The sequence below is a fragment of the Rhamphochromis longiceps genome, linkage group LG14 (assembly GCF_057381845.1).
Source record: "Rhamphochromis longiceps isolate RC_006_pf linkage group LG14, R_longiceps_female_GT1.1, whole genome shotgun sequence".
Taxonomy (NCBI): domain Eukaryota; kingdom Metazoa; phylum Chordata; class Actinopteri; order Cichliformes; family Cichlidae; genus Rhamphochromis; species Rhamphochromis longiceps.
Window position 1 is genome coordinate 3,575,440 of NC_140570.1, and position 17,616 is coordinate 3,593,055.

At 40.9% G+C, this 17,616-nt stretch overlaps 1 protein-coding gene across 1 annotated transcript; it reads left to right on the forward strand.

Annotated features, from left to right (window-relative positions):
* Positions 1–14,920: 14,920 nt before the first annotated feature.
* On the forward strand, positions 14,921–17,064 carry LOC146653427 (E3 SUMO-protein ligase ZBED1-like). Its single transcript, XM_085379846.1, has 3 exons — positions 14,921–16,054; positions 16,231–16,483; positions 16,648–17,064. The coding sequence occupies exons 1-3, from the start codon at positions 14,937–14,939 to the stop codon at positions 17,062–17,064; spliced, it is 1,788 nt and encodes a 595-aa protein (XP_085235972.1). The 5' UTR covers positions 14,921–14,936.
* Positions 17,065–17,616: the final 552 nt, after the last annotated feature.

A 17,616-nucleotide genomic window follows, 5' to 3' on the forward strand; every position in this document is an offset into this window, starting at 1 on the left:
CATCTACTGTAGATTTTGTCACAAGCACAGAAGTTTCCATGCTTGGACTTTAAATGATTATTTGATTTCTCCTCTAAGGACATGCTTGTCTTTTATTAGTTTGGTTTGATTGTGTTGTTTAATCTATAATTGTGACTTAGATGAAGAGCAGACCACAACTTTGTAACTATTAATGCCTCCAATTGAAAGAGAACAGTTATTGTAAAAATGTTGGCATTTAGTACAACCAAGGTCCAGTTCACTTTCAATGCATTTGTCAAAAGACAGGCTTACCAGGCCTTTCTGAATAACAAGGCCATTTTCTTTCCACTTACTTATTTATTATGTCCAAGATTTTGTCATGCCAGAGGTGTACATATCAAGTCTTTAAGCTATACATGAACAATGCAATTAGGACTAGATAGGTAACAATTTTAAAGCCTTTAACCATAACTAAAGGTAAACACCCCTTTGGTTTCTTTCCCTGCCTCTCCCTGTGCAGGATGAGCTGCATTTAAAGAATCAATTAAGGTGAAGATGGAGAACATTGTGAATGACCTTTCAGAGAGGGAAATTAAAAGAGCACCTCCAGCTCTTGGGAAAAAAAAGAGGAGTGGATAAGAGGGTTCTTTCTGGCTGAATTTGCCTTTTAAATATACTTACAGTCAGTCTTTTGTGGGAATTTATTTTGTAGGAAACGAATGAGTCGGCCTTATAGATGACATTTACAGGGCTGGTTGTTTGAAGGCAGGTCACGGTTTACTTGCTTTACTGTACTAGATGAAAATTGACTGAAGCCTTAAGTCTGGTCAGTTCTTAAGTGTGCATCACTGGGCATGGCCAGACTAATGTATTTTTGATGAACCATCAATACCAAGTACAGTTTTGTTGACAGTTAAATCAGAGGGGTAGAGGTACATTGAAGCCACCTGGTGAAATGCACATGTAGTAAAAATACTTAAGTTTCTAATAATGCAAATGATGTTGATTAATATTAACAATTACTTGCTTATCTTTCTGTTATCACTCATGTTTATTATTTGTCTTTTGCCATCTTCCAGGATGACACAGGTGTAAATCTTCTGACTCTCACTCATACCACACATTAGGAATTTTTAACTCTTGGGATAAAATGCTAAACTAGCTGTCATATCTATTAATTACACAAACAGTCTTTACTCCTCTCTTAACAATGTTTTTAGTTTGTAACATATATTATGGGCATTCTTGTCGACTTTTATTATAAATTAATTTACATTGATTGGAGCTGACTTGTTTTCTGATACGCTGCATATGTTAATCCCAAATGATTTACTTCCAATTCTTCATAAGATGGGAATTTTATTTCCTCTTAGATGTTTTAATTTTATGCTAAGAAAAAAGTAATGGTATTTAGTTTTTTAAATTGTATATGAATCCTGTTAGTGATATAAAGAAAAAGTGGAAGTAATTGGGAGTGACAGCAGCTGATCAGCGGTGTCAGGTCACACAAAATTCAGAGCTACAGTGGCTTGCAAAAGTATTCGGCCCCCTTGAACTTTTCCACATTTTGTCACACTACAGCCACAAACATGAATCCATTTTATTGGAATTCCACAGGAAAGATCAACACAAAGTGGTGTACACGTGAGAAGTGAAACGAAAATCATACATGATTCCAAACATTTTTTACAAATAAATAACTGCAAAGTGGGGTGTGCGTAATTATTCAGCCCCCTTTGGTCTGAGTGCAGTCAGTTGCCCATAGATGTTGCCTGATGAGTGCTAATGACTAAATAGAGTGCACCTGTGTGCAATCTAATGTCAGTACAAATACAGCTGCTCTGTGACGGCCTCAGAGGTTGTCTCAGAGAACATTGGGAGCAACAACACCATGAAGTCCAAAGAACACACCAGACAGGTCAGGGATAAAGTTACTGAGAAATTTAAAGCAGGCTTAGGCTACAAAAATATTTCCCCAGCCTTGAACATCCCACGGAGCACTGTTCAAGCGATCATTCAGAAATGGAAGGAGTGTGGCACAACTGTAAACCTACCAAGACAAGGCCGTCCACCTAAACTCACAGGCCGAACAAGGAGAGCGCTGATCAGAAATGCAGCCAAGAGGCCTGTGGTGACTCTGGACGAGCTGCAGAGATCTACAGCTCAGGTGGGGGAATCTGTCCATAGGACAACTATTAGTCGTGCACTGCACAAAGTTGGCCTTTATGGAAGAGTGGTAAGAAGAAAGCATTGTTAACAGTGTTAGGTTTTGTATTGTTGATTGCCATTTATGCTTAGAAATATTTACTCATATATGCTTAGAAGTATATAATCATTTGTAGATTGAAAGAATGTCTTATCCTAGGAGGTCTGTAACAACTCTGTGTAGCATGAAGAGGGGAGTGCGTTCACTCCTCTACAGAGTGTTCTGGCATAGATCACACACCACCTTGGAGAGGTCGTATCTTCTCTTGCTGATATATGGCATAGCAAACAATCGTATATCTGTTTAAGTATAAGAGCCTTTTGTTCAGAACGACCTGCTAGACTCCTGGCACCAGCCTTTGGGGAGTCTTCACAGGGTCACATCTTGACCACACACACACACACACACACACACACACACACACACACAAAGGCAAGGTACTCTTTGTGTGTATGTAGACGTCATATGTTAATGAACCTATGCATATTCATGTAACCTCAATAAAAGAGCAGTGTTACGGGAGAACGGACGAGAGCAACTGGGGTCAAGTGAAGGAATGGCGTTTGTCCGGTTCTCTCCCGTGCACGAGAAACATGAAGAACTTTGCCTACTTCGTGTCTTGCTTGCTGTGTAATTGTATTGCCTTCAACGTTCCAGCGAATAGGTTCAAGCTACAAACCTATCAAACAGAAAACCATAAGAAGTCCCGTTTGCAGTTTGCCACAAGCCATGTGGGGAACACTGCAAACATGTGGAAGAAGCTGCTCTGGTCAGATGAGACCAAAATGGAACTTTTTGGCCAAAATGCAAAACGCTATGTGTGTCGGAAAACTAACACTACACATCACTCTGAACACACCATCCCCACTGTCAAACATGGTGGTGGCAGCATCATGCTCTGGGGGTGCTTCTCTTCAGCAGGGACAGGGAAGCTGGTCAGAGTTGATGGGAAGATGGATGGAGCCAAATACAGGGCAATCTTGGAAGAAAATCTCTTGGAGTCTGCAAAAGACTTGAGACTGGGGCGGAGCTTCACCTTCCAGCAGGACAACGACCCTAAACATAAAGCCAGGGCAACAATGGAACGGTTTAAAACAAAACATATCCATGTGTTAGACTGGCCCAGTCAAAGTCCAGATCTAAATCCAATCCAGAATCTGTGGCAAGATCTGAAAACTGCTGTTCACAAACGCTGCCCATCTAATCTGACTGAGCTGGAGCTGTTTTGCAAAGAAGAATGGGCAAAGATTTCAGTCTGTAGATGTGCAAAACTGGTAGAGACAGACCATAAAAGACTGGCAGCTGTAATTGCAGCAAAAAGTGGTTCTACAAAGTATTGACTCAGGAGGCTGAATAATTACGCACACCCCACTTTGCAGTTATTTATTTGTAAAAAATGTTTGGAATCATGTATGATTTTCGTTCCACTTCTCACGTGTACACCAATTTGTGTTGGTCTTTCATGTGGAATTCCAATAAAATTGATTCATGTTTGTGGCTGTAATGTGACAAAATGTGGAAAAGTTCCAGGGTGACGAATACTTTTGCAAGCCACTATAGATCCGTGGATGCTGAGGTGCACAGAAGTTACCAACTTTCTGCAAAGTCAGTAGCTACAGACCTTCAGACATCACGTGGCTTCAAATTAGGGTAAGTATTACCCAGATTAGTTCAGCAGCAGTAAATGGAGAGCTTCATGGAATGGGTTTGCATGCCTGAGCAGCTGGTTCCAAGGCGTACACCACTAAGCACAATATAAAGTTTTGGAACGCAGTAGTGTAAAGCAGGCTGCCACTGGATTCTAGAGCAGTGAAGAAAAGTTCTCTGGAGCGATGAATTATACTTCTCTGTCTGGAAATCCAGTCTGGGTTTGGTGGAGGGGAGATTATAGTGTGGGGTCGTTTTCAGGAGTTCAGTTTCAGATGTTTCCTTAGTTCCAGTGAAGGGAACTCCTAATGATTCAGCATACCAGGGTTACCGAGTTAAGAGGAGTAACTCATCTCTGAATTGTTTGATGTGGAAGGACTTATCTGGTGTGCACACAATCCTGACCTCAACCCGACAGAACATCTTTGTGGTGAATTAGAGCAGAGACAGCGATACAGGCCTTCTCGTGCAGGATCAGTGTCTGACCTCACAAATTTGCTTCTGAAAAAAACAGTGAAAAATTAATTAACATTCTTCTGGATAGTTGGTGGACAGCTTTCTCAGAGGAGTTGAAACTGGATCGGCCAACATCATTCAAATGGATTGAGAATGTTTTCTGAAGTTTTTCAGGTTCTCCAAGTAGACCCCCTACTAGCTCTAGAGAAACTCCCAACAGCCATCAGTACAGCAAATCGTATAATCATGTATTCAGATTACACTGAATCCCATTAGAGATTTATCTGTTTATCTATTTCTCTCACAAGTGTTGAAGACATTTTGTGAAAGCTCTCCACAAAGCTGACTCAGATTACCTTAGATTTCAGTTTGTGAAAAAAAATTCTGAAAGTGGGTTGTCAGATCTTTTTCATTTTAAGAAACTCATCTATCATAGATAAAATTTCACAAGCATTATAAATGTTCAAATATTCTGCCATGACATTTTTATGCAAGTTGAAATTGGAGCGGTTAACTTGGTTTATTGGACATGGAATGACTCATATTAGAAAATGACGATGGAGGAATCACTTCCCTAAACCTAACTATAGTACTATTACTTTAATTAAATTTATTGTGTACTACTGTCTTATCCATTATTGTAAAAATGTTCTGACAAGAGGATTTTCAGGAAAACTGTTAAATGTCCAGTTTTTATTTCATTAGTCAGAGCAGAGTGTGACTAAACCTGTGGGATCATATACATTTAGATGGAAGCAGTTGGGTACTCTGTATGTTGATTCATTTAAACTAACATATTCATCGTGCTGTAGCCAGGTTTCTGTGAAGCAGAATAAATCAATACCTTAATCAATTGTTAAATAATTTCATTTCAAAGAGAGCTTTTTTTTTTGTCTAATAGTCCACATTTTATTGATTTACTTATTCGTGCAGTTGAGTATGTTATTTTTTTCACTGTGGATTTTTATACCTAAATGTTTTTGCTGGTTTTGGGTTTGTCTTTTGGTGGTGTGGGAGCAGATACAGTCTCTGTGGGGAGTGGGTTTCAAGGAGATGACAGGAGGAGAGAAACTGCAGAGAGGTGCACATGACTGCAACTCTGCTTCCTTGCCTCAACTCTAGATTTTGAGGTGTTTAATAAATTTGACCAAATTTCTAAAAATGAGAGCACCTCAGATTTTGTACCAAGCTCACGTCCTTTTGTGGACACAGCTCAGCACATGTAGCTTACAGTAAATACTTGAAAGTTTGTAATTAATTGAGTTACACAGATTATGCTACACAACACACAACTTGGAACAGGAAGTGATCCAATATTGCACTGAGAGCCAAGTTATATATAACCACAACCATTTACACACTAATAAATATGGTTAGAGATGTTTCTTTGTTTAGTCCACATGGCCTGCTGTGCTCGGTATTTGGTTCATGTTCTTTTAAATCACCAACATGACAAATCATTCATAAAATGTTCTAAAGCTACCCTTGAATCTTCTAAACACATTTAATTCAAGCTTTAAAACACTGTGTAATGATTTTGCTAAACCAATGATTGTGAATCTAATGAAATATTAGATTTTTCACACACACATAGTTTTCATTAATTAAATGCCAGTTATGCTATTAACACTTTCGAATAATAAATTATAGTTGTTGAAAATTACATCAACAATCACTCAAAATGTCGAGATAAAGACTTCCAACTACATTACAAACCATTTAAACCCATTTATTATGTTTAAAATGCTTAAGAGAGTTTTAGAGGATTCAAATTATTATATAAGTATCTAGCCTATAATCTACACTTATTGCTTAATAAAGAGGTGCTTAGCATTTAAAAATATTTGTGACTGAAATACATTGTAGGGAATAACCTGAGAATCTACAGCGTCAAGGTGGTCTTCATTCAGTGAAGCACAATATCCAGCCCCGCTGTTCTCTGTGTACCATCCCACCAGCAGTGTTTCATAGGTGCAACAACACCCAGCTTGCTGCCCTGTGTGGCAGATGGCCAGGACAGACTACACTGAGCAAGGCACTGTGGGAATGGAGAGAAGCTCCATAGGAAGCTGAGCTGCACACAAAAACACACACATGCAGATACCTGTGTTCGTGTAAGCTGGTGACACCAACATAGTTAGACTGAAATTCCAAAGTGTCTGACATTTTCTGCATTTAAAGCAACAGTTAAAAACTCCCAATACTGGAACTGATGTTTTTCAAAGTGGAGTAACTATCTACAGGGTGGGCCATTTATATGGATACAGTGTAATAACATGGGAATGGTTGGTGATATTAAAGTCCTGTTTGTGGCACATTAGTATATGTGAGGGGGCAAACTTCTCAATATAGGTGGTGACCATGGTGGCCATTTAGAAGTCGGCCATCTTGGATACAACTTCTGTTTTTTCAATAGGAAGAGGGCCATGTGACACATCAAACTTATTGGTAATGTCACAAGAACAACAATGGTGTGCTTGGTTTCAACGTAACTTTATTCTTTCATGAGTTATTTACAAGTTTCTGACCACTTATAAAATGTGTTCAATGTGCTGCCCATTGTGTTGGATTGTCAATGCAACCCTCTTCTCCCACTCTTCACACACTAATAGCAACACCACAGGAGAAATGCCAGCACAGGCATCCAGTATCCGTAGTTTCAGGTGCTGCACATCTTGCATCTTCACACCACAGACAATTGCCTTCAGATGACCCCAAAGATAAAAGTCTAAGGGGGTCAGATCGGGAGACCTTGGGGGCCATTCAACTGGCCCACGACGACCAATCCACTTTCCAGGAAACTGTTCATCTAGGAATGCTTGGACCTGGCACCCATAATGCGGTGATGCACCATCTTGCTGGAAAAACTCAGGGAACGTGCCAGCTTCAGTGCATAAAGAGGGAAACACATCATCATCTAGCAATTTCAAATATCCAGTGGCCTTGAGGTTTCCATTGATGAAGAATGGACCCACTATCGTTGTACCCCATATACCACACCAAACCATCACTTTTGTTGTTCCAACAGTCTTGGAGGGATCCATCCAATGTGGGTTAGTGTCAGACCATTAGCGGTGGTTTTGTTTGTTAACTTCACCATTCACATAAAAGTTTGCCTCATCACTGAACAAAATCTTCTGCGTGAACTGAGGGTCCTGTTCCAATTTTTGATTTGCCCATTCTGCAAATTCTGTGCGCCGATCTGGGTCATCCTCGCTGAGATGCTGCAGTAGCTGGAGTTTGCAAGGGTGCCATTTGTGAGTAGCTAATATCTGCCGAAGGGATGTTCGACTAATGCCACTCTCCAGTGACATGCGGCTTATACTAGTGACTCAATAGGATAGTGGTGTACATACTCACCTATTAAACAAAAGATCCTCAATTTGATCCCATGAAAAGACAAATTCCTTTGGGTTTGAAAAAGTCTGTCAAATTCAACATGTTGCAATCCAATATAAGAGCTGCAAAAACAGCAATAAAATACAAATAAAATAAAATACAAATAAAATAAAAATAGCTGGTAGTGGCAGAGATGGGGAGGTGGTGGTTGAATGATAGTCTGAAATGCAGAATGATATACAAATATAAAAAAATTTAAATAAAATAGATTTATATTATTTTTTTATTAAAATCATCACCTCACAAACACTTTTGAAAGACCTGAGCACTAATTTGAGAGCTAAAAGTAGTACATGAGCTTTAAATTATATTGGCCCAATAGATGGATTATGGTTTATTGTAAATTAAACACAGTAGGTCTGTGTTCTAATATCTGGCAGCAGTCCTGTATTGGAGGTAATCTTTTTGTGTTTTTCTTTTTGTCAACTACATTTTCCATGTCTGTGGCTCAGTTCTGTTGTCATAATGGGGACGATCGTGGCCCAAGAGTTGGCAGTTCGTCTTGTAATTGAAAGGTTGCTGGTTTGAGCCCTGGCTCGGACAGTCTCGGTCGTTGTGTCCTTGGGCAAGACACTTCACCTACCGCCTACTGGTCTTGGCCAGAGGGGCCGATGGCGCGATATAGCAGCCTCGCTTCTGTCAGTCTGCCCCAGGGCAGCTGTGGCTACAACTGTAGCTGCCTCCACTAGTGTGTGAATGTGAGAGATGAATAGTGTAATTGTAATGCGCTTTGAGGGTCTCGAGAAGTGCTATATAAATGCAATCCATTATTATTATAATGGTAACACAGTAACACATATCCTCATGTTTTCAAAGCCAGTCTCTGTTCCCTGTTCTTTAAATCACTGTGATTATGTCATTTGTGCACCACTTCGATCTAGATGTTAAGAGGGAATAGTTATTCATCCTGTACCTTATCTCCCCTTATTGAATTATCAGTTGTTATCAGGTGTGATAGTGCTCACTCAGTAGGCCACAATCACTTAATTATATGGTGGTTTTGGCATGGAACTGTCAACAATGAATTTTTTTCAGAAACCATCCTTAGCTGTGGTTTGATTGAAACGGGGAATAGACTTTGACTGAATTGAAATCCTGATAAGTGAGTGAAATAAGTATTTAATCCCCAAGTAAAACATGACGTGGTGTACTTGGTGGGAAAACCCCTTGTTTGCAGGCACAGTGGTAAGACATCTCTTGTAGTTGGTCATCAGGTTTGCACACATCTCATGAGGGATTTTGACCCTCTCCTGTGTACAGAAACCCTCTGAATCCTTTAGATTGGCTGCCACTTGGTCACTCCAACCTAAAGGATTGAAGTGTGGAGACCGGCTAGGCCATTCCATGACCTCAATGTGTATCAACTTTAAACACTGTTTTCTTGCTTTGGAGGTATGTTTTGGGTTACTATCATGTAACGCCACTTAATTAGGTTGCTGCTGATCTTTTTAATCAAACAGTCATATGACGTTGAAACAGATGGGCTATAGCAGCAGAAAAACCATACCAGGAAACTGAGGTTACAATTGCAATTGACAATAGAAGAGTGAAAAAATGTCTTGTCTGACAAGTTCAACTGTTACACTTGGATGGGTCTTAAGTTTCATTTCAAAATGGATAGATCATGTAAAGGAAGTGAACACCCATCCATCCATTCTCTTCCACTTATCCTTATCATGGTTGTGGGTGGGCTGGAGTCTATCCCAGCTACCACAGGAGAGGCAGGGTACACCCTGGACAGGTCGCCAATCTGTCTCTAACACAGAGGCAGACAACCATTCACACTCACATTCACACCTGTGGGCAATTTAGAATCACCAATTAACCTAACCCCACTAATTACAAGTCTTTGGACTGTGGGAGGAAGCCAGAGTACCCAGAGAGAAGTCACGGAAACACGGGGAGAAGATGTACACTCCACACAAAAAGGCCCTGGAGTCAAACTCAGGATCTTCTTGCTATGAGGCGACAGTGCTAACCACCATGTCACCGTGATGCCCTGGAAGTGAACATTATTTACTAAAATACAGATTTGGGTAATAAACTATACTGCAATGAGACTTCAGTGAAAATACATACATGAGTAGTGCATAGAAACTCCATCCCCTCTGGCTGACTGATTTCTCATCTGAGAGGGGGATACCTGAGAGACATGGTTTCAAATTTGGAGTGAAATGAGCATGAAATATCAAGTAGATGATCAATAAGGAGAGAATCATTCAACAGGTGAGGAGAGGGGGATGCAAAAGAGAATTTGAATCATGATGAAAAAAAGAGATGCCCCAATAAGTGAATGCATCAGTGGTATCGTTTAGCAGCTACGTGTCATGGTCAGTTAACTTTATCAGCCTGAAGCACTATGGAGTGAAGTGTAATGAGGGATATTTTTCTTTTTTCATTTGGGATATTGCAAGTTGTGAAGTCATTTTGGCCAAACTGGAAAAGCAGATATGAACGAATTGCTTATTTTTCTTTTTTCCCTATCCGGTCTTTAAGTGATGACGTGACGAATCCTGCTTCCGGGCCTAAAGTAGTCTGCGTTTAATATGGGTTTTATGTTGTTAACATGTTAAATGCTTTGTATTTTCTTCTATTTAATCTCAAAAAGCTCCTAAAAACAGTCAGTGATCACTGTTGACCTCCCTCTGCTTTTATTACTACTAATATTTTAAAGCTCAGTTTTTAACACCTTACGATGTAGGTACAGCCCAGCCCATGCAGCACTATATGAATGACTAACCCTATTCATCCTTGTGGATGAATTATTGTTCTCCTGGCCGAAGTTTGGTTTTACATGAGATTAAATTTGTTCCTGACCACCGAGAATCCTCACGTTAACTTTTATCAAGTGGAAAAAAGTTAGCGTGTTTATATTGTGTTCACATAGCTGTGTCGCTAGCGGTCATGTAGCACATCATTATATACCAGCTAGTCAAACTTCAGTAACCCTACAAACGTCACTGCTGTTTAGTTTTCTGTCTTCATTTATGTTGGAAGTGATAACAGAGCTGTACGTTTGAATTTGTTTCCAAAACCCCGCAGTCAGGACATGCTATATTGTATTTAGATGGGAGCTAGCGAGCTAACTTGCTGCTAATTTCTAACTCCGTTAAATGTCATAAATTCCGTTTTCATGGATGCCTGGATGATAAACTCAATTGTTACACCTAGTAGAGCAGAACGCTGATCATTTTATTACAGATGAAAGACTTTAGACAGTTTTTCAACTCTCAGTAATGCCACAGTGATCGTTTGATTTACGGACCTGCAGCGGAGTTTGAGCCCAGACACGGCTAGTGACGTCAGACTTAAAGACCAGATAGCTGACTGACCAACTTGGGCGGATTAATAGTGAATAATTAATACTGAAAGTTCTTATGTTCAAATGACTCATACCATTTTGTAAATACAGCGATAAATATCATTCATGAAAAAATGGATTTTAGATGCATATTGTTGAAAGTAATACATACATGGAAGCTGTGGTGGGGGGAGTGCACATTTTCAAATTCAAACATGTTAAAATTGCCAACACCCTGAGACTATATGGTAAACCCAAGGAAGGAGGCTGAGGACTAGTGAGTGTCAGGACCACTATTAAGGATGAAAAAATAAGGATGCGTGAGTTTGTCCGGAAGATGGACACAACTGACCATGTGCTTAGTGAATACCTCAAGCAGCAGAAATCCAACAAACAAGAAGAGCAAGAAGAGAAGCCATCATGGAAGCACAAGCCCCTGCACATCTGGCATGTACAAAAGTGGGTGATATCAAGAAAGTCCTGCTTATGAGACATAGGGCAAATAAGTTCTTAATATAATATTTAAATGATGCACTGTCTGATCAGAGCACACAAACATGACAACATAACCACTTGCGAGAAGAAATGGGAGATATTCCTCCTTGAAACAAAGTTGCCGGTAACACACACACACTCAGACATACGTAGCCACACTTAGTCTGAGCTCTGAGAAATGCAGGGAGAGAGGGGTGTCAATGCACACTGAGTGTTACCTGTGCTCAGGCATGGAGAGATCGAAGGGCAAAATCTCTGCAGGGAGGACAGTCTGGCACTGTGTGAGCAGGTAGGCATGAAAGGAGGTGAGCCCACCCTGTCCTACTGTATCAGCTGGCATCTAACAGATTAAACTTGGATGGGCAGATAGGTTTATAAATACATGCCGTCCCACACACACACACACACACACACACACACACACACACACACACACACACACACACACACACACACACACACACACACACACACAGAGAGAACCAGATAAAACCTCCACCACAGAGCAGATTTCAGGCTCATCGTCTCCATTCTGTCAGGTTGGAGACGTGAAACGATGGTGGGTGTACTGGAGCAGTCCCAGTCAGGATTAGCAACACTATCGTGGGTGGGAATCAGTGTAGAATAGGAGTCTAAGCTGTGTTGCATGGGTGTTGGGTTTGACAAGGAGGAAAGGTAAAGGTGAGCGAGGGTAGAGGAGACTGAAGATTGTAAACCAAGAAGTGAGGCAAAGATTAAAATGTGGCAGTAGACAAAGAACACCGATACAGAGAATAGAGTGACAAATACTCATTATGAGCTTCGAATTACATTCAAAACATACATGCAATGCTAAAAGCTAAAATATATTATCTGTGCTTATTAGAGGGCACATTGTTGCTCTTGATACTGTAAATGGCTAGGTATTATAAATACTTTGATTTTATTAATGCCAGTTTCATTTCCAGTGGAGTCTTACAAAGGGATTGACAAATTGTAGTAAAATAAAATTCATGACACATAAAAAAAACAAAAACTCATAATCATCACTACAATGCTTTTGGATAACATTGGTGTCAGTGTCATATCTCACTGTAACAGTGTAAATAACTTCCTGTCGCAAAATGCTGTTTTGGTTCAAGCCTATGGGTGTAACCATGAAGTTTTATGGATTAGTGAGGTATGTTGAGCTTGACGTCAAAGTTTTCAGTATCACAAAGACACCTTCCCTTTTGCTTTCCAATTCATTATAATTGCCACGGTTCTGGGTCATTTTGACCCAACATGTTCAGTTTCTTGTGTTTTGGTATTCTTCTGTACTTTGCTTTATGTTCTGATTCTTTAGTTGTGCTGTTCTGATTATTATTCTAGGTTTCAGTTTGGTCCTGGTTATGAGTTTAGTTCTTAGGTTTGTTTTTTGTGCCCTCATGTTTAGTGTAGGTTTACTTCAGTCTGCGTCTCTGTGATTTGTTTCTTGTTTCCTGTTTTACTTTGAAGGTCCATGTCTTATGTCAGTGTATTTAGTTTTACTTCCCCCTGTCTCATTAGCCCTAGTTTCTCCCAGCTATGTCTCCCTCCTGTTTCCTATTCCCTGATTACTCCACTGTGTATTTCAGCCCTGTCTTTGCCTTTGCTCTCTGTCATGTCGTTAATGTTTGCTACCCTCTTCTTGCTGTGTGTTTGTCTCGTGTTAGTTTCACCTTTGAGGTTTTTGTAAGCGTTTATTTTCATGAAGAGTTTTTCCAGCAATAAAAGCTGCATTTTGACTTTAAGTCCCGTCTCCAAGAGTCCTGCATTTTGGGTCCACCATTCCTGCCTGCCTGCCATACAGCCTATCATGGCAACTTACACTGAACACATAACATGGCTTGGAGTAGATTTTGTTCAGAGTTTTGGTTTAATATCAGCTATGAATGGTATATTTTCAATGTTTTTTTTTTCTGGAGACTGGCTGATCAGGCCAAACAGCTGCACCGGACCATGCACGGCACACAGAGGGCTTCACTAATGACTGATACGCCGGCCACTCTCTCCCTGGGAACAGGAACTGGTGAAGGAACAGGCTTGACCCTAACCACCCCCACCCTTGGAACTGGCACAGGCAGGGACAGGTTGGATCCTATCTGCCTTCACTCTGAGAACTATGATGGGCGCAGGGTTCAACCGAACACCATCCACACCCGAGGAACAAGTACATGTGCAGGGATAAACTTGGCCTCAGCCGTCCTCAACCTGGAAGCCAGGAAAGGTGCAGGGACCTATAGATGCCAGCCACCCATACCCGAGGAACAGGCATGGGTGTAGTTTTTAAACACACTGGCTGTGACAAGTAAACAGTTCTTGCAGTGTCCAGCTCAGAAGCATAGTTCATAGCTTGTGACTGAACTGGCAGAGAAACACAAGCTGTCTCAGGGAAAGCTGGCCCACAAAAAACGGCTCTCAAATCAGCCAGTTCAGAAAAACCACACAAAGATCCAGTCCCCAACAACTCAGAAACACAATATGAAGCACGATCAGCCGCCGACTCTGATGCACAACAAGAAAATCCATCATTTTTATTCTTCAGCTCAGAAACACCACTCTCAGGCTTTTTTAAGTCAGTCTTTACATAAACTTCCCAGTCTTAATATCTATCTCCACTGACTTACAAGTAGAAGTCATAGTCTTTGAACTGGCTGATGCAGAAAAAGCAAACTGAGATGAGGCAGTGCTAGTCACAGGTGATGCAGACTCTGGAAATCCCACATTGGCAGGCTCAGGCAGCAGATGCCTCCAGAATGCCAGACGGCTGAGTGACTGGTGGGCCGGGCTATGTTGACAAGGGGGAATTATGGGGCATTGACCAGGTAGAGAGCTGCAATGATCACAACATGAAAAAGAAGAGAGGGAACTGAGGACTTAAATACACACATGACCTATTTAGGGAGATGGAACACAGTCAGGCAACCGGCAGGGGAAGCAAAACTAACACTGAGACTGAGAAATACAGACTTGACAAAGACAAAGGGAGAATAAACAGAGACATGATTAGGGAACAGACAAGGAAGACACAGCAAACAAACAATTATAACTAACTAAGAATAAAAGATCGCAAATCAAAATGATGGGTCAAAGACCCATGACAATTACAGTATGATAAAAATATGTAAATGCTAAAGCAGTTATTTTACACCAAAAACTAAAATAGCACACATTATTACTTTACACACGTTCTTATTAGAATGTATTATTTCATGCTTGCTTGATAGTAATATTAGGGGTGTCAAATTATCGCGTTAATTGCGATTAATTAATTACAATGCTATTTAGCGCGTTATGTTTTTTAATCTCGTTAATCTAATTTTTAATCTCTTGACGTCATTGATTTTGTATGAGAGTTGCTATGTTATAAAATCCGTTTTTATGTGCTGGGCTCCTTGTGCTTGACTTGTTGGGGGTGGAGTCACGTCGTGAGGTCAAGGTGAGAAGTGGTGATTAGCTTACAGTGTGGATATGGAGGCGCATCTGAGAGTTGTTGGCCCAATGAACGGGAAATTTGTATTTCATAAACGCCCCGACGGCACCATTGACAAAGGTAAAGTGGTCTGCCTAGAGTGTAAGAAGGAGTTTGCTTACCACCGAAGCAGCTCAAGTTTGGCCTATCACCTCAACGCAAAGCACCCAGCCGCGAGTGCAGCAACAGCTAGCAGTGAAGACGTTAGCAATATAGCAAGCCAGAGCAAAGCTTTTCGCCAAACAAAACTAGAGAATACCCCTCGTATGAGCAAGTCTGCGACCGACAGGCTGACTAATGTTATTGCCAAGTGGATAGCGATGAACTGTAGGCCGATAAATATAGTAGAAGACGAAGGATTGACAGAGGTGTTGCAAATTGCGTCCAATGACCCGTCATACAAGCCGCCGTGCAGGACTACAGTAACGACCAAAATCAGCAAAATGTACGACGGCGAAAAGAAAAACAAACTTGAGATTTTGGCGGAGGATTCTCCCAACTGTGTTGCTATAACCGGAGATCACTGGACCTCAGCTGGCAACCACAGCTATTTTGGGGTGACTGGACACTTTATTGATAGTGAGTGGAACCTCAACTCATTTGCACTGACCGTCATGAGAACAGAAACCAGGCACTTTGCTGATAAATGCGCCGAACAGTTCCTCAAGGTAGCAAATGACTGGGGTATTGAAAACAAGATATCCACCATTGGCACAGACAGCGCAGCAAACATGCTGGCTGCTATGAGAGCACTTCCATATGAGCACATCGCCTGCAATGCTCACATTCTCCAGAGGACCATCACGGTATGTCTCGATAGCAGTGGTTTTGTCGGTGTACTGGCAAAGTGCCGCAAGATTGTTGGTCATTTTAAACAAAGCCCTGCGAGTACCACAGAACTTAACCAACAACAAGTAGCACTCGGAAAGAAGAGCGATCAACTTATACAGGATGTACCCACCAGGTGGAACTCGACTCTCGCAATGGTCTCACGCCTCCTATGTAACCGAGAGGCTGTCCAGGCTACGTTGGACCAACAGAACCACAGGTTGGTCTTGCCAACCGAAGCTGAGTGGGCGAAACTGCAGAGGCTGGAGCTCCTGCTTGAACCATGCAAGTAAGTTCAAATAAACACCTTCCCATTTTAATTATATAAACTACTGTTACATGTGTAAAATCAAAATTAATGAACATAACAAGGAACTTTTAAGGACAATTAAATTGGAAATCAGTTACACTTTGATTTAAATGAATCCAGCTAGGTTTATTTAGCAAACCTCTCCACCTCTGCAGGTATGTGACAGAGCTGCTGGGTGGTGAGGCCTACGTCTCTTGCTCTGTAGTGCTGCCTGCTTTTTGCCATCTGTACCGTGTCATGGACATTACTGATGATGATCCTGCCTACGTGGTGAAGTTCAAGAATGCCTTCCAGAAGGATCTGGCAGCACGACGAGCTAATGGCAACGAGATATGGTTCGAGGTGGCCACAGCATTGGATCCACGGTTTAAGGATTTGAAATGTCTTCCAAGAGAAAAGAGGGAACAGGTAGGACAATAAGGTTAAGCTGGACTAATGAGTCCAATTCATTATCAAATCAAACTTTTATTTATTATATGGAACACAAAGTTCTTTACAAGATTAAATAAAATAAAAAAAAGCACTTAGTTTTAATCACAATCATTCATTCATTCATTCATTCATTCATTCAGGTGTGGACCATTCTGGAGAATATGCTCCAGGCAGCAGAGCCCAGAAGAGCAGATAGTCTCCAGCCCTCCACAGAGGATGATGGACCAGCTCAGAAGAAGAGGAGGAGCGAACTCCTTCTGGGGTCTGACTCTGACTCAGAAGATGGAATTGAGTCTGGAGAGCTGCAGCGCTACAGAGCAGAACCCAGCATCAGTATTGATGACTGTCCCCTGCAGTGGTGGTATGCTCACTCAGGAGTCTATGAAAAGCTGTCAGTCCTAGCACAAAAGTACCTGGCCTCCCCAGCTACCTCTGTACCCTGTGAGAGACTCTTTAGCCTTGCAGGCCACATAGTGCAAAAGAAAAGGGCAGCCTTGCTTCCAGAAAATGTTACCAGGCTGGTGTGTCTTAGCGACTGGCTGAGGAAGAACAAATGAGACACATGTGGTCAGCATAGCTGCTGTGTCATTTGTAGCCTACTAGAATAGATTGCTTGATGTTCAGCACTTTTTTTTGTGATGGAAGAATACTTTGATGTGCTAACTTGCAGCACTGCAATGTCAGTTTTATTTTTCATTATCTGAAGCAGAGGAATTTCAGTGCTGTATTGCTCAGAAAAGAGCAACTCTGATGTGCTAACTTGCAGCACTTAATTTATTTGATTTTATTTGTATTTATTTTTCCACTTATTTTACAAAAGAATACAACAGTATGTAAATGGTTGCATCTGTTTAACGTTTGTTAAACAATAAATGACTTTATAAAGTCACTTTCTTTGTTATATCAGTCTTTTGGTCTGCCACAATAAGTTGAGGGCTTTCCTCAGCTATTTTTAGGTGAGATTAAAAAAGAGATTAATTAGATCAATTAATTAAAAATCATAATTAATTAATCTCTATTTTTTTTTTAATCTCTTGACAGCACTAAGTAATATCCCCCAAAATTGTATCTGTTTAATTAATTATGTTTATGATAAAGTGCTATGAGGT